This window comes from Neofelis nebulosa, chromosome 5, assembly GCF_028018385.1.
Source record: "Neofelis nebulosa isolate mNeoNeb1 chromosome 5, mNeoNeb1.pri, whole genome shotgun sequence".
Lineage (NCBI taxonomy): Eukaryota > Metazoa > Chordata > Mammalia > Carnivora > Felidae > Neofelis > Neofelis nebulosa.
In genome coordinates this window covers 87,290,447-87,308,674 of record NC_080786.1, presented here as the reverse complement: position 1 = coordinate 87,308,674, position 18,228 = coordinate 87,290,447, and the positions used below count along the sequence as shown (strand labels likewise).

Sequence of the window (18,228 nt, the reverse complement as noted above, 5' to 3'; positions counted from 1 at the left end):
CTTGGTTTTCTTAACTGTAAAATGGAACAAGAATGAATACCTACCTTACAGATGGTGCTTGTGATGGAGACTGAAGAAAATAATACATACATTATCTGGCACATGGTAAATGCCAATTAAATGACAGGTGAGTTTCGGGGCGCCTGGGTGGCGCAGTCGGTTAAGCGTCCGACTTCAGCCAGGTCACGATCTCGCGGCCCGTGAGTTCGAGCCCCGCGTCAGGCTCTGGGCTGATGGCTCGGAGCCTGGAGCCTGTTTCTGATTCTGTGTCTCCCTCTCTCTCTGACCCTCCCCCGTTCATGCTCTGTCTCTCTCTGTCCCAAAAAAATAAATAAAAAGCGTTGAAAAAAAAATTCTTAAAATAAAAAAAAAAAAAAAAAATAAATGACAGGTGAGTTTAAAAAATTTTAGGAACCTCTTAATAAGTGTTAACAAAACTTCTCTGTAGGAAATCAACCTTGGTGTCAGCTCACTTTTTTTTTTCCTGGTTCTATTTTCCTAGAAACCTGATGAAAGTGAAATGTCACCTGTGTTGTTACTAGGCTACAGAGCTTATGGTAAAAATGAACTTACTTGTGAACTGCAACTATACTGGAAGAACTGTGAATGATCTATAAGCACTTAGCGGGAAGCCAAATCTTAGGGCTTCTGTAAGTGACTTACAACTCTTTTGGTGTATTCCTTACCAGGACCCCTGGAAGCTACACCCATGGGCTGTTACAACAAATAATGGACTTTTATGGGGCACGGGGCTTCTAAGCCGGGGTGGTTTCCAAACTCATTTGCATTGTCTCATTTGTAGGCTGTCCCTTAGGAGCTCTGCAGTGAAGACTTTTGCCGCACAGATATGGCTGATGCTGCCCTACCAGCATGCTTTGTTTCCCATCCTGTAATCTTCACTGAAAGTGAAGTTAGTACCAGGCACAGGCTGTTTAATTTTGTGAGTTTGATTGTCTAAGTCAGGGATCCATAAACCATGGCCCATGGACCAAATTCAGCTGCTGCTTATTTTTATGAATAGTTTCTGTTGATCAAAGAGAAGTCCAGTTGTTTATGTACTGTCTATGGATGTTTTCACACGAAACAGCACAGTTGAATAGTTGTGAAAAAGACCATACAGGCCACAAAGATATTTACTATCTTGCCCTTTAGAGAAGTTTGCAGACTCCTAGTGTAGGTAAGCCTAAGATGACTAAGAAAGGGGGTTCCATATACAACAGTGATTTAAAAAAAAAAAAATGAGGAAACTACAAGTATTAGCAATCTATAGCGTTAGTAAACTTGCCAAACTAAGAACGTCTTTAGTACTGACATACCTTGGACATGGAGTTTTTCTTGCTTTCTTGTACAACTTCACACTGCGATGCTGATCCAAATTGAGATTTAGGTGACAAATACCTTAACAAAAAAAAAAAAAAAAAAAGCTTTACCAAAGTTTGAATGCTTTGACAGACAAGTGGTATGTAACCAATATATCACATTAGCTATTTATGTGAAGGTGAAGGTTGTCTGTTTGCTGCTTGGCTGATTTATCAGAAAGAGTATAGTCCATCTCCCTGTCTCAGGTATTTTGGCCTAATTCCAGAGCAAAACTTAAAAGGCCGAATATTGATATTTTAGTGAAAAACAGAAAAGGAAGTAAAATCTAAACATTTCTTAATTCTCAACAGAAATTCAAAAGGTACATAGCATCAAAACAACTCAAGACTATATAGTCTTCCCAAAAGTAATGGAAATTAAATTTTAAATCAGGAGAAAGGATATGTTAGTTTCTTTTTAATGCCAGAAATTATGGCTGTTTACTACATTAAAAAGCAGTTTTTTAAATGTTTACTTCTCTTAGAGAGAGGCAGAATATGAGCAGGGGAGGGGCAGAGAGAGAGGGAAGACATAGAAACTGAAGCAGACTCCGAAGCTGAGATGTCAGCACAGAGCTTGACACGGGGCTCGAACTTGTGGACCATGAGATCATGACCTGAGCTGAAGCTGGACGTTTAACCGACTGAGCCACCCAGGTGCCCCTGTTTACTACATTTTGAATTGTTACTATTGAGAAAGTATCCATGATTAGATTCTTTACTATTCTGGCATAGAGATTTTGTTAGATACACATTTTATATAAACTACCTGACTACAAAAATACACATCTATCAATTTATCAGTATAAGAGCATTTCTCTAAATTTCTAAGCATCTTTAATAGGCTGTTTGTCACTAAAAACATGAAGTTTCTAATATGATGAAAAATGCTGTAAAAGAAATGGGAATAAAAGGACAGGTTATGAGATGGTTAAGCATATTTTTAAAACTGGAAAAAATCCAAATACATACACAACTATGCTTAAAATCTCCTAAAATGCTGGCTGTCTTCAAGCAACGGTAACATCGGGTGATTTTCAAAGAGTAGCTAGCTATTGTTTTTAGAGTTAAAGAAAACAATGGAAAAACATCTGATTGCAAATAATATGTAAGTTCCATTGTGTCTAAAACACCATAAATAGTGTGTGAAACAATAAGATAAAATCTAGTCCAAGATCTCATATAAAGAACAAATAACATCCCTTATAAACTAGAATATATAAACCACGTATTTAGTTGAATCATTTCTAAACACCCTGCAAACTTATAAGTACAAGAACTACCTTTTCAATTGATAAGAGAAAACAGGAGCCCAGTTTAGTCTCATTTAAATTTTTTTTTCATAGCTGAAGAAACTCTTCTGCCAATGCTGGATATTAGTTACCAAGATAGAATTATTATAGCATAACAGTTTTTTTTTAAATCCACATGTAGAGAACAAAATGTGACCAGATACTTACTCAACATCATCAGTAAAGATTTATGAGCTTGTCTTGAGTATTCTTTTTTTTTTAATGTTTTTATTTTTGAGAGAGAGACAGAGCATGAGCAGGGGAGGGGCAGAGCAAGAGGGAGACACAGAATCCGAAGCAGGCTCTAGGCTCCGAGCTGTCAGCACAGAGCCCGACGCGGGGCTCGAACTCACAGACGGTGAGATCATGACCTGAGCTGAAGTCAGATGCTCAACCAACTGAGCCACCCAGGCGCCCCAGTGAGTATTCTTTATAATAACCAGGTAATGTATGAATATGTGCTCATTGTAAAAAAGTAAACAGAGGGGCACCTGGGCGGCTCAGTCAGTTGAACACCCGACTTCAGCTCAGGTCATGATCTCACAGTTCATGAGTTCAAGCCCCACATCGGGCTCGCTGCTCTTAGTGCAGAGCCTGCTTCAGATCCTCTGTATCCGCCCTGCTGCTCCTCCACTCTCTCTCTCTCAAAAATAAAAAATAAACATTAAAAAAAAAAAGTAAATAGAAATGTTAGACAATATACCCTTTTCCATTCCTCTTTGTTTCCTCCCATGTAACCAATTTTTTTAAAAAGCATGATTTCGATACAGTGCTTTTTTAAAACAATCACATCCTTCTGATTTCCTTTTTTCACTTATGTCTTACAGATCTAAGAGAGTGTATGTGCGTGTGCCTATTTCATAAAAAACAAATAGTTTACAAGAGAACAGTTACAAATATATGAAAGAATCCTAAGAATAACAACACATTGTGGTTCAGGGAGAGAAATACTGAGGGAAAGGGCACCAGTGAACATTTTGGAAATATTCTGTAGCTAAACCTGGAAAGTAGTTTATCCATATGTAAAAATTCACCAAAAGTACACTTAAGATTAGTGCACTTTAATATATGTATGTTACAATTTTTAAAGTCTTAAACCACATTTTTTAAATTTTATTATTTTTTTTAATATATGAAATTTGTCAAATTGGTTTCCAGGGGCGCCTGGGTGGCGCAGTCGGTTGAGCGTCCGACTTCGGCCAGGTCACGATCTCGCGGTCCGTGAGTTCGAGCCCCGCGTCAGGCTCTGGGCTGATGGCTCGGAGCCTGGAGCCTGTTTCCGATTCTGTGTCTCCCTCTCTCTCTGCCCCTCCCTCGTTCATGCTCTGTCTCTCTCTGTCCCAAAAATAAATAAAAAACGTTGAAAAAAAAATTTAAATTGGTTTCCATACAACACCCAGTGCTCATCCCAAAAGATGCCCTCTTCAATACCCATCACCTACCCACCTCTCCCTCCCACCCCCCATCAACCCTCAGTTTGTTCTCAGTTTTTAAGAGTCTCTTATGCTTTGGCTGTCTCCCACTCTAATCTTTTTTTTTTTTTTTCCCTCCCCTCCCCCATGGGTTTCTGTTAAGTTTCTCAGGATCCACATAAGAGTGAAAACATATGGTATGTGTCTTTCTCTGTATGGCTTATTTCACTTAACATCACACTTTCCAGTTCTATCCACGTTGCTACAAAGGGCCATACTTCATTCTTTCTCATTGCCACGTAGTACTTAAACCACAATTTCTTTATCCATTCATCAGTTGATGGACATTTAGGCTCTTTCCACAATTTGGCTATTGTTGAGAGTGCTGCTATAAACATTGGGGTCCAAGTGCCCCTATGCATCAGTACTCCTGTATCCCTTGGGTAAATTCCTAGCAGTGCTACTGCTGGGTCATAGGGTAGGTCTATTTTTAATTTTTTGAGGAACCTCCACACTGTTTTCCAGAGTGGCTGCACCAGTTTGCATTCCCACCAACAGTGCAAGAAGGTTCCCGTTTCTCCACATCCTCTCCAGCATCTATAGTCTCCTGATGTGTTCATTTTAGCCACTCTGACTGGCGTGAGGTGATATCTGAGTGTGGTTTTGATTTTTATTTCCCTGAGGAGGAGCGACGTTGAGCATCTTTTCATGTGCCTGTTGGCCATCTGGATTTCTTCTTTAGAGAAGTGTCTATTCATGTTTTCTGCCCATTTCTTCACTGGATCATTTGTTTTTCGGGTGTGGAGTTTGGTGAGCTCTTTATAGACTTTGGATACCAGCCCTCTGTCTGGTATGTCATTTGCAAATATCTTTTCCCATTCCGTTGGTTGCCTTTTAGTTTTGTTGATTGTTTCCTTTGCAGTGCAGAAGCTTTTTATCTTCATGAGGTCCCAATAGTTCATTTTTGCTTTTAATTCCCTTGCCTTTGGGGATGTGTCAAGTAAGAAATTGCTACGGCTGAGGTCGGAGAGGTCTTTTCCTGCTTTCTCCTCTAGGGTTTTGATGGTTTTCTGTCTCACATTCAGGTCCTTTATCCATTTTGAGTTTAATTTTGTGAATGGTGTAAGAAAAGTGGTCTAGTTTCATTCTTCTGCATGTTGCTGTCCAGTTCTCCCAGCACCATTTGTTAAAGAGACTGTCTTTTTTCCATTGGATATTCTTTCCTGCTTTGTCAAAGATGAGTTGGCCATACGTTTGTGGGTCTAGTTCTGGGGTTTCTATATTCCATTGGTCTATGTGTCTGTTTTTGTGCCAATACCATGCTGTCTTGATGATTACAGCTTTGTAGTAGAGGCTAAAGTCTGGGATTGTGATGCCTCCTGCTTTGGTCTTCTTCTTCAAAATTACTTTGGCCATTTGGGGCCTTTTGTGGTTGGTTCCATATGAATTTTAGGATTGCTTGTTCTAGCTTCAAGAAGAATGCTGGTGCAATTTTGATTGGGATTGCACTGAATGTGTAGATAGCTTTGGGTAGTATTGACATTTTAACAATATTTATTCTTCCAACCCATGAGCACGGAATGTTTTTCCATTTCTTTATATCTTCTTCAATTTCCTTCATAAGCTTTCTATAGTTTTCAGCATACAGATCTTTTACATCTTTGGTTAGATTTATTCCTAGGTATTTTACGCTTCTTGGTGCAATTGTGAATGGGATCAGTTTCTTTGTCTTTCTGTTGCTTCATTATTAGTGTATAAGAATGCAACTGATTTCTGTACATTGATTTTGTATCCTGCAACTTTGCTGAATTCATGTATCAGTTCTAGCAGACTTTTGGTGGAGTCTATCGGATTTTCCATGTATAATATCATGTCATCTGCAAAAAGTGAAAGCTTGACTTCATCTTTGCCAATTTTGATGCCTTTGATTTCCTTCTGTTGTAGGATTGTTGATGCTAGCACTTCCAACACTATGTTAAACAACAGCGGTGAGAGTGGACATCCCTGTCATGTTCCTTATCTCAGGGTCTTAAACCACATTTAAATAAACAAAGAAATAAATAAAATCCTTTATGTAGCCTCCTCTTTGTCCTCCACCTCAGAGTGTTTCTTATCTCTTGCTTTTAAAAATAGTTTTACCACACATTTGTATCCTTAACATGTATTGCTTAGCGCTGCATGATTTTGAATGGAATCGTACTACATGCATTCTACAGTTTTTTTCTTCACCCATTTTCCTGACTCATGCCTGTTGTCCTCAGCTAGATTCATTTTGACTGTTGGACAGTATTCAGTTCTACTTTTGGACATCTGGGTGCTTTTGCTTTTTGCTGTTACAAATAGTACTGCTGGGAACGTTTTTGTACATGTCTTCTAGGGTTTCTTTTTTTTTTTAACATTTTTTTTTAAAGTTCATTTATTTTGAGAGAGAGAGAGGGAGGGAGGGAGAGAACGAGTGGGGGGAGGGGCAGAGACAGAGGGGAGGGGATCTGAAGCAGGCTCTGTGCTGACAGCACAGAGCCCGATGCAGGGCCCAAAGTCACTAATTATGAGATCGGGACCTGAGCAGAAAGTTGGACACTTAACTAACTGAGCCACCCATGTGCCCCTCTTCTGGGGTTCTTCAGTGTTTGTATCCCAGAGTCCTAGAGTATCAACCTTTTACATTCCCACTAAACACATAAGTGTTTCTTATCATCTACAACATTTTATATTGCCGGAAACTTTAATTTTTCCAATAGGATGAGTATGAAATGCTACCTCACTGTGACTTTGTGTTTCCTTCTTTTCAAATATGTATTAACTTTCAGGGTTTCATTTTCTGTAAAGTCAAAATTTTTTGCCTCTTTTTCTACTGATCTTTTCTTCCTCATAGGTGAGTATTTTTTTAACAGCACACTTTTTTTTTCAGTTAAATACCTTAAAATATCTTCTTAAAAGACAGAAGATTATCATTTTATTCTCTAAAGGTATTTTGATAAAGGCATTCTTAATCTTATAATCTAATCATGTTTTGCTCTCTACAATATCCTTCCCCAAAGATAATCTCCTTCATTATCTTCTTAAAGTTTTATTGGTTGTCTTTTTAACGGACCTTTAATCCACCTTAATTTTTTTAAAATTTTTTTAACATTTATTTATTTTTGAGAGACAGAGCATGAGCAGGGTAGGGGCAGAGAGAGAGGAGACAGAATCTGAAGCAGGCTGTAGGCTCTGAGCAAGCTGTCAGCACAGAGCCTGATGCGGGGCTCAAACCCACAAACTGTGAGATCATGACCTGAGCCGAAGTCAGATGCTCAACTGACTGAGCCACCCAGGCGCCCTAATCCACCTTAATTTTTATATATGGTATGAGTAGAGGTCCAAGCTCATTTTTTCCTCATATAATCAACTGTCCCTGTGGCACTTATGGACAAGTTCATCCTTTTCCCACTGATTAAAATGACTACTACTGTATTACCCAAAGTACCCCAAAACTTAGTGGCTTAAAACAACAAACATTATCTCTCAGTTTCTGAGGGTCAGGAATCCAAGAGCAGCTCAGCTGGGTGGTTCGAGCTCAGGATCTCTCATCAGGGTCTAGGGAAGATGTTAGTCATCTGAAGTCTTGACTGGGCTTAGAGGATCACCTTCCACGAAGGCTCACTTATGTAAAAGGCTATTCTGGAAGTCCCATTTCGTTATTGGCTGCTGGCAGAAGGCCTTAGTTCCTTACCATGTGGGCCTCTCCACAGGGCTGCTCACAACAGAGCAGCTAAACTTCCCAGAGCAGGTAACCCAAAAAAGAGAAAAGTCACAGTGCCTCACAGGACTTAATCTCCCAAGTACACAACATCCCTTTGGGTAATTTATTTGTATACTTAAGTCCAGCCCACATTCAAGGGGAAGGGAATTGGGCTCTGTCTTTTTAAGGGATGAATATCAAAGAATTTGTGGACATATTTTAAAAATACCAAAGCCATCATGAAGGCACTATAAACTGTTATTTCTAAGCGATTACACTGCCTTAATCATTTTATCTATCTTTGTGCAAAAATATCACATATATTTACTTATAAATTAAAAGCACCCAACTCTCCACCACACATTTTATTTCTCTTTGGTGGTATCTGAAAGTTCTTTCTCTTCCATATAAATTTTTTTTTAATGTTTTTATTTATTTTTGAGACAGAGAGAGACACAGCATGAGCCAGGGAGGGGCAGAGAGAGAGGGAGACACAGAATCCGAAGCAGGCTCCAGGCTCTGAGCTGTCAGCACAGAGCCTGATGTGGGGCTCAAACTCACAGACTGTGAGATCATGACCTGAGCCGAAGTCGGATGCTTAACCGACTGAGCCACCCAGGCGCCCACTTCCATACAAATTTTTAGAGTCAGATGGTTAACCAACTGAGCCACCCAGGTGCCCCAAACTCTTATTAATTTAAAAAATGTATCTCTGAACTCTTGGATTTTTCAATGTATTTTCTACATTCCACCTCTAATAACAATGGCTTCTTCTTCTTTTTTTAAATCCACAATGGTAATTTACTTATTTTTTAAATGTTTGTTTATTTTTTGAGAGAGAGAGAGCAAGCATGAGTGGGGGTAGGACAGAGGATCCGAAGCAGGCTCTGTGCAAGCAACAGAGAGCCGGCCGTGGGGCTTGAACTCACAAACCGTGAGATCATGACCTGAGCCGAAGTCGGACGCTCAACCGACTGAGCTACCCAAACTCTCCTAATTAACAATGGCTTCTTTTTCAAGCTCTTATCTTTTGTTTCATTTTATCATCTCACTGTGCAGACTGAAATCTCTAACACACACTGAACAGAAGTGGTAAACAGCAGGCCACCCTTGTGTTTTCCCAGTCTTAACAGGATATGATTTCAATTTTCTACCATGAAGTATGATATCTGATATAAATTTTCTAGTAGATCTCCTGTAACAGGTTAAGTTTCTTCCTATTCCTACTTCATTAAGAATTATCATTCCCTTTCTCTCTAAAAAATAAACATTAAAAAAATGATCATTCCCATGCTTTTCATATTTAAAGTTAATAGCTTAACATTAATTCATTTTCTTTTTCTTGGTATTAAATATGTTTAATATCTTTAATAATTCTATTACTTCTAAATCTTCCACAAAAGGGCATTGTAGTTCTTCAGTTTATTGCAAATGTACCTTAAAAAAAAAAAAAAGCCAACCTTAATGTTGAAGCTGTAATACAAATTTTTAATTACTGGCACTATACTACAAAGCATAGTAAAGAACATCTTATTTAAATAAAACAAGGATAATATTTCACTGGGGAATATATCCAACACATTTTTTCTCTATATATCTACCTCCAATAGTGGTATTTTATAGGCTAATTTAAAAACAAATGCAAATTTTAAAAAGATAAATGAGAGCCATGTTTTTCTCAGGAATACTATTATACACATACCACATAGGTTGTTTTTACAGCAAATACTAGTTTGCCAAACTTCAATGGCAAAACTCTTAAGTCATGAATTTGGTAGTGTCCACCTAGTTGTTTCTTACTGCCCTGGAGATTCTGTTGGTGGGTAATGTTAAGAAATCATCTTGTTGCTACCATTTCCCTTCTTACAGGTGACTCCACTGTGATAGAATATTCATCTCCTTAAGATGCAAGGCCTAGCAAAAAAGCCTCCCACAAATCCACTGGATGTCACAATGTTCTGTTTGAAAAATTCTGTTGCTTCCAGGTGCTGCCGTATTTGCTCATTTCTTAATCTTTTCACTTTGTTTACATCTTTTTCAACTCTCTTCCAGTCAATCTGCACATAGCCACTGTGACCGGCAATCTGAAGAAGAAGGCTACCACGTATTACAGCTGCTGCAAGCTTTCCAACTTTCTGGAACAAAAGTCTTGCACACCTTGGGAATGAGGGTTCTGGGTCGCCATGGTACTGCCAGCGGCCAGCTACGAAGGTGGTCCCTGCCCATCTCCATTAATTCATGTTCTAATGTTAGGCCAGCAATGTATTCCTGGAGTTATCATTTTGAGTATATTTTCAGCCTTTCTTATTTTCTGATATGGCATTTAAAGTTTTCTAAATATTACTTTAGCCACCTCCCAAAAGTTTTGATGTATATAATACTTTCAGTCCTATTATTTCCACCAAGATTTATTCTTTTTTTCTAAGTAGGCTTCATACCTTGTGCAGAGCCTAGCACAGGGCTTGAACTCACAACCCTGAGATCAAGACTTGGATGCTTAACCAACCAAGCCACCCAGGCACCTCCCATCAAAATTTATTCTTTAACTAAAACGAGTTACTTAGCAGTTTTTCTTAATTTTCACACTTGTGTAGCCTTTTTGCTAATCATTTGACATCTGAGATGAAATCCGTATAACATAAAATTAACCATTTATTTCCTTTAAAAAAATGTTTTTTAGTGTTCATTTATTTTTGGTGAGAGAGAGGGAGAGAGGGAGGGACCAGGGGAGGGGCAGAGAGAGGAGACACAGAATCTGAAGCAGGCTCCAGGCTCCAAACTGTTAGCACAGAACCCGATGTGGGGCTCTAACCCACAAACTGCGAGATCATGACCTGAGTCAAAGTCAGACACTTAACTGACTGAGCCACCCAGGTGTCCCTAAAATCAATCATTTTGAAGTATACAATTCAGTGGCATTTTAGTATGTTCACAAAGTTGTACAACCATCACCTCTATTTAGTTCCAAAACATTTTCATCATCCCCAAAGGAAATCATATATATGTTAAGCAGTAACTCCCCATTCCCAGCTTTCCCCAGGCCCTGGCAACTTTTTTTTTTTATTTTTTATTATTTTAATGTTTTTTATTTATTTTTGGGACAGAGAGAGACAGAGCATGAACGGGGGAGGGGCAGAGAGAGAGGGAGACACAGAATCGGAAGCAGGCCCCAGGCTCCGAGCCGTCAGCCCAGAGCCCGACGCGGGGCTCGAACTCACGGACCGCGAGATCGTGACCTGGCTGAAGTCGGTCGCTTAACCGACTGCGCCACCCAGGCGCCCCAGGCCCTGGCAACTTTTAACCTGCGGTCTCTACAGATTTACCTACTCTAGCTATTTCATATAAATAAAGTCATATAACAGGCAGCCCTTTTTGTCTGGCTTCTTTCATGTAGCATGTTTCTGAGGTTTATTCATGTCACAGCATGTATCAGTAGGTCACTCCTTTTTAGGGCTGAATAATATTCCACTGCATGGATTATACCACATTTTGTTTATCCATTCATCCCTCAGTGGACATTTGTGTTGTTTCCATCCTTTGGCTGTTTGAAGTACTGACTCAAACATTTGTGTATAAGTATTTGTTTGAATTCCTGTTTTCAATTCTTTTGAGTACATGGGTAGGAGTGGAACCGCTGGGTCATATGGTAATTCTGTTTAATTTTCTGAGCAACTGCCAAATCGCACCATTTTATATTCCCACCAATAATGTGCAAGATTCCAATTTCTCAAATCCTTGCCAACACTTACTATTTTCATTTTTTTGGTTTACAGACATCCTAGTGAATGTGAGATGGTATCTCACTGTGGTTTGATTTGCATGACTTACAATCTTGGGCATCTTTTCATATGCTTATTGGCCATATGCAGATCACTGGAGTAATGTCCATTCATGTCCTTTGCTCATTTTGAAACGGGAATGTTTGTCTTTTGTTAAGTTATATTAAGAATTCTTTACATATTCTAGGGGTGCCTGGGTGGCTCAGTGGGTTAAGCGTCTGACTTCAGCTCGGTTTATGATCTCACAGTTCGTGAGTTCGAGCCCTATGTCGGGCTCTGTGCTGACAGTTCAGACCTGGAGCCTGCTTCAGATTCTATGTCTCCCTCTCTCTCTGCCCCTCCCCTGCTCACTCTCTGTCTGTCTGTCTCTCTGTCTCAAAAATAAATAAATACTAAAAACAAACAAAGACTTGCATGCTCTACTAACTGAGCCAGCCAGGTGCCCCTATTTTTAAAGTCTAGATTGCGGTTCTTTAACTCTTCCAATTGTTAATTACTATGGGAAAGCTTATATCCTCATAAAATCATCAACTCTACCTGCTGCTGGAGGGGCACTGTGAGGAGACTAAATCACTCTACTACTGACTACCTGACTCATGCTTTTTGTATAATAGGGAAGAAATATAATGCATAGACTGGGGAAGAGGGCAGGGGAATGACCTAGATGCCAAGTTACAACCTCCTTCAGTAAGGATGACCTTATATAAGACCAGCTTTTTCTTATCTGAATCTAGACCAGGAGAAAAGGGAATCCAACTGGTTAATTTTTTTTTTTTTTAATTTTTTTTTTTTCAATGTTTTTTATTTATTTTTGGGACAGAGAGAGACAGAGCATGAACGGGGGAGGGGCAGAGAGAGAGGGAGACACAGAATCGGAAACAGGCTCCAGGCTCCGAGCCATCAGCCCGGAGCCCGACGCGGGGCTCGAACTCACGGACCGCGAGATCGTGACCTGGCTGAAGTCGGACGCTTAACCGACTGCGCCACCCAGGCGCCCCCCAACTGGTTAATTTTGAGAAAATGGGAACATGAAAATCCTGAAGAATCAAGATAAAAAAGACTTCGTACCTCTCTTCGTGCTAGCCAGGTGTCTAAGCTATGTGAGTAGCAGCCTTATTTTCACTTTACATCAATCTCAGACCATCTCAGACCATCTGGAGAGTTTTCACAGATTTCATGGACTGAATTTTATTTATCAGTGGACTATATGAACAAAAACACCAGCATACAGTAAGTGATCAATAAATAGTTGATAAATAGTCATGTTCACTTACTTCTGAATATCTCCAGTGTTTGTTTGTTTGTTCTTACTTTTCTTTTGAGACTTGGTTGTGACTGTATCAGATTTTCTGGAATTCAAGGGAGAAGCCAAGACACTTCCGTCACAGAAATTGTTCTTCAACAAGAGAAAAAGCATAACAGACATTATTTTTAAAATTATAATAAAATAAGCTATTATTTTGACTACTTCAGACTCCACAACAAAATTTTTCAGGAATTATGCACACATTTAAATTCTACATATCCTTCGAATAATAGTGACCATGCAAAAATTAGTATAAATAAGATTCAATCCATCCAAATTGGTCTACATTAATTGCATTTTTACTCTACATTAAAAGCACAAAGGGCATGATATTACTAATATCCATTTTTCTAATGAATGGCTTCATATAATTATAGCTACCTTAATCTATAGGGGAAAATTGTGGCTATGCCTGGAATATAAGCTAATTTTATGTAAAGATAATTTCATTGGGGATTTAAGAACATACCAATATCATAAATATTTACTTGCTGTTACCAGTCTCATAATATTCTTACTACACTACTGGAAAAATTAATATAATTGGTGGTGGTAGACATTTGGTTTTGGACCACAAACTTTTCCAAGTAAACCCAAGAATTTTTAAATTTTTTTTAATGTTATTTTTGAGACAGAGAGACAGGGCGTGAGCAGGGAAAGGATACAGAGGGAGACACAGAATCTGAAGCAGGTTCCAGGCTCTGAGCTATCAGCACAGAGCCTGATGTAGGGCTTGAACCCCCAAACCATGAGATCATGACCTGAGCCAAAGTCAGATTCTTTTTTTTTTTTTTTTTTACATTTTATTTATTTTTTTGATAGACAGAGAGAGAGAGAGAGAGTGCACAAGTAGGGGAGGGGCAGAGAGAGACAGAGACACAGAATCTGAAGCAGGCTCTGAGCTGTCAGCACAGAGCCCGACGCGGGGCTCAAACTCACAAACTGTGACATCATGACCTGAGCCGAAGTCGGACACTTAACAGAATAAGCCACCCAGGTGCCCCCAAAGTCAGATTCTTAACCGACAGAGCCACTCAGGCACCCCAAGAATTCTTCTAAAATATCAACAGTTCTACTCTTACAATCCCTGTTAAAAACAAGAGGGATCAGAACAAGATTCTTAAAAGACAGGTAAAGATAACTCCAGATTCTCCTCTTCGATGTATTTTCTTACTGATCTCATTTGTTATTCTCCTGGTCAATGTCTTTTATTTAATTTCCTAATTATGTACGTTTTTAAAACTATTCTACTATAATTTTAAAAGAAAAAATATATTAAAAAGAGTATATAATCTAAAACTTGGATACACTAATAATAGGGCACCTGGGTGCCTCAGTCCAGTAAGTATCTGACTTCGGCTGAGTTTGAGCCCCACATCAGGCTTTCTGCTGTCCCAGCAGAGCCTGCTTCAGATCCTCTGTCCCCCACCCTCTGCCCCTCCACCACTCACGCTCTCTCTCTCAAAAATTAATAAACATTTTAAAAAATAAAATAAAATAAAACTTGGGTACACTATTATGAACAGTGGGCCTCTCAAAAAAAAAAATCGCAGTTCTGGATATACTTCTTATTGGTAATTATATTTTAGGATATTTGTTGTTTGAAAGCAGAGGAATTGTTTTTAGAGGCTCTCAAACCCAAAGGCACACCCGACTTCCGTAGATGCCTCTGGGAATGGTACTCCCTAAATCCTATCCCCAGAAATTCTGATTCAGTAGATTTAGAAACAGTATGGGAATTTGTATTTTAAAAGAACCCCAAATGAATTCTGCCACGTTCTTTCAAATCACTAGATCTCACTGTACCCTCAGGTCTTACAAGTATGGCTTTATCATCTTTTCTTCTATTCATTTTTCCTAAGGCAATAATTTAACTACAGCAAGGTAATAAAATTCATGTCTACTGTAGTATTTAAAGCTTTAATGTGCTTCACTCCCAAAAAGTGATTTACATCCATAGAGTGGAATATTATGCCACTCTCAAAAAAAAAAATTACATAAGACTGTGTAGTTACACTGGGGTGCCTGGGTGCCCAGTGTCAGTTGGTTAAGTGTCTGACTTCAGTTCAGGTCATGATCTCACAGTTCATGAGTTTGAGCCCCACATCGGGCTCTGTGCTGACAGCTCAGAGCCTGGAGCCTGCTTCAGATTCTGTTTCCCTCTCTCTTTGCCCCTCCCTCACTTGCACTCTGTGTGTCTCTTTCTCAAAAATAAACATTAAAAAAATTAAAAATAAAAAGACTGTGTAGTTACATAAAATCTCTAAGACATATCAAGTGAAAAAAGACAAAAAGAACAGTGTGCTTGATACATCCTTTTTAGGTGAATAAGAAAAAATAATAAACTGTTAATAGTGCTAACCTCTGGGGAAAGAGACTGATGGAACAGGAATGGGAATATAGATGTGGAAGGGGAGAGAGGAAGCTTTCCTATATATTCTGAATTTACTAACATACCAGGAAGAATACTTCAATCAGAGCAAATATATAACAACATGCAAAAAAACAAAAACAAAAACGTGTTTTGCTTTTAAGTAGAGCAAATGTCAGAAAAACTTCCTCAGATCTTTGAAAACCATGCAAAGCAAGAGGAACGTACTTCCAAGTACTCTCCTAAAACTTACAATATTAATGCTTAGCTTTCTTGCTAGTTCTTCATCATTTTTCAGTTGTTCTTCCATCTCTCTTCGCCTCTTTTCTGCCTGTTGTTTTTCCTCCTCTTCTTCCTCTGCCAATAATCTCTGTATGTACGCTTCGCTGGCTTTGTTTTCTTCTTCCTCACTGGCTCGTCGCTCTGCTTCCACCTTAAAAAAATAATAAAGAACACTTCTCTGAACTTTTGATTATACTTGCAATATTTCTCTTTTCTTAAAAGCAATTCTTTTTCTTTTCTTTTCGAGAGAGAGAGAGTACGAGCTGGGGAGAGGGGCAGAGAGAGGGAGAGAATCTTGAGCAAGCTCCAGTCTCAGAGCATGGCAAAAGACAAGAACAGACATTTCACCCCCCAAAAATTATAAAAATGTCCCTTAATTATATGAAAAGATAATCTTTCTCATAATAAGAGAAATAACAATTAAATCTACACTGAGATAGGACTTCCAGCTTCCAGTAATGATAGAGCAAAACACTGGTAGAAGATATCTTCCAACAAAAACCGACTTTAAAACCTGGACATTATACTGGGGCACCTGGGTGGCTCAGCTGGTTAAGCGTCAACTTCAGCTCAGGTCATGATCTCACAGTTGGTGGGCTCAAGCCCTGGGTTGGGCTCTGTGCTGAAAGCTCAGAGCCTGGAGCCTGCTTTGGATTCTGTGTCTCCCCTCTCTCTCTGGCCCTTCCCCTCTTGTGCTTTGTCTCCCTTCCTCTCTCAAAAATAAATAAACATTAAAAACAAAAAACAAAAAACCTGGGCATGATAAGCAATTACCGAAGGAACTGGAGAGTGAACATAATCAGACAAACTGCTCCTCCTGCCTTTAAGCCTAGAGCTAACATAATCTGACACTGGTGGAAACTGACCCCACACTTAGAGTCACTTGATATTCTAAAAGGTTCAGAGAGAATTTACTGGGGAAAAGATGCTCACTATAATACATGGGGGTAGAATATACAATATCTGTAGGAGTAAAAAATGTATCTCAACTCTACCTCATGTCATACTCAAAAACTAATTGAATTGATTATATATCAAAACATAAGAACTAAAATTCCAGAAATTTTTGTGACTTTGGGTTAAGCAAAGTTATCGAGCTATATACCTAAAATAAGTAAATTTTCCTATACTGAAATTTACCATAGATAAATTCTACCTCAACAAAGCTTTTTTTTTAAAGAAACACTATGCCAATACCATTCTCATACATCAGATTAGCAAAAATTCAAAAGCCTGAAGTACTGTATTTTTTTTTCAAAATTTTTAACGTTTATTTATTTTTGAGAGAGAGAGAGCCCACACGAGAGCAGGGGAGGGGCAGAAAGAGAGGGAGACACAGAATCTGAAGCAGGCTACAGGCTCTGAGCTCTCAGCACAGAGCCCAATGCAGGTCTCAAACTCATGAACTGTGAGATCATGACCTGAGCCAAAGAAAGCCTGATAGTACTCTGTTGACAAGTGTGTTTCTAAACAGGTGCTCTCCTTGGGAATACAAAATGTACCCCAATCAAAGAGAATTTGACAGTTCTAACAAATCTATATATCATTTACCTTTTAACCTGGCAATCTCATATCTAGAAATCTGCCCTGAAGATATACTTCTAATAATATTAAAATATACATGCACAGTATTGCAGTACTGTATGTAATTAGAAAATATATAGTATGCAATATGTAATAAATGAGCAGTTATATATATGTTTACTCTTATAAAAGATACCAAAGGAAGGATAAACTACCCAGTGATAAAATTAGTTATCTACAAGGTGGGTGGACACAGGGTGGATAAGATACAGGAGGGAGTTATTCTGAGAGTAACTTTTATGTAATTTTCATGTTTGGGTGCATGTTAATATTCTACACATTCAGGGGCACGTGGGTGGCTCAGTCAGTTAAGCATCTGACTTCGGTTCAGGTCAGGATCTTGCAGTTCATGGGTTCAAGCCCCGTGTCAGGCTCTGTGCTGACAGCTCAGAGCCTGGAGCCTGCTTCAGATTCTGTGTGTCTCTCTTTCTCTGCCCCCTCCTGCTCATGCGCACGTGCTCTCTCTCTCACAAAAATAAATATTAAAAAAACATTTTTTTTAAGGAAGGGAAAATGAAAAAAAAATCACTATCACATAAAAGTACCAATTATATATAAATAAATTAAAGCTACTTTCTACATTTTGAACATGTAAAAAATAAAGCTTTTAAAGTACACTAAAATTAATTTTATTACAATATATATTATTTACATAGGCACATAAAACTGTATGTAAAACCTAAACTTGAAAACACAGCAGAGAATTTTTCCAAAAAAGAATAACCATTTAGGGCACCTGGGTGGCTCAGTTGGTTAAATGCCCGACCCTTGGTTTGGGCTCAGGTCATGATCTCATGGTTTGTAAGATCGAGCCACATGTTGGGCTCCACGCTGACAGCCTAGAGCCTGCGTGGGATATTCTCTCTCTCTGCTCCTCCCTCTCTCTCAAAGTAAATAAATAAACTTAAAAACAAAAAAAGTAACTATTTAGCACCTACCTTGCTTATCTCCTCTTCATATTCTCTTCTCAATTCCCCAGGTTTACTTAATAAGCGAACTGGCTGATAGTCATCAACTGTTAGAGATCAAGGAAGAAAACAATATTATAGGCAACAAAGAATTTTATGGCTAGCTTTGGTCTTTCACTGAACCTATATTAACCTGAACATGTGATATTAAA

General features: G+C 38.8%; 1 protein-coding gene across 1 annotated transcript in view; it reads right to left on the bottom strand.

Annotated features, from left to right (window-relative positions):
• The window catches only part of RNF168 (ring finger protein 168), a 41,450-nt gene that overhangs the window by 7,944 nt on the left and 15,278 nt on the right, over positions 1-18,228 (bottom strand). The window contains exons 3-6 of the mRNA XM_058730977.1: positions 18,047-18,123; positions 15,496-15,675; positions 12,840-12,961; positions 1,317-1,398 (exon numbers count right to left, since the gene is read on the bottom strand). Coding sequence (XP_058586960.1) covers positions 1,317-1,398; positions 12,840-12,961; positions 15,496-15,675; positions 18,047-18,123 — 461 coding nt within the window. The remainder of the gene's footprint in view (positions 1-1,316; positions 1,399-12,839; positions 12,962-15,495; positions 15,676-18,046; positions 18,124-18,228) is intronic.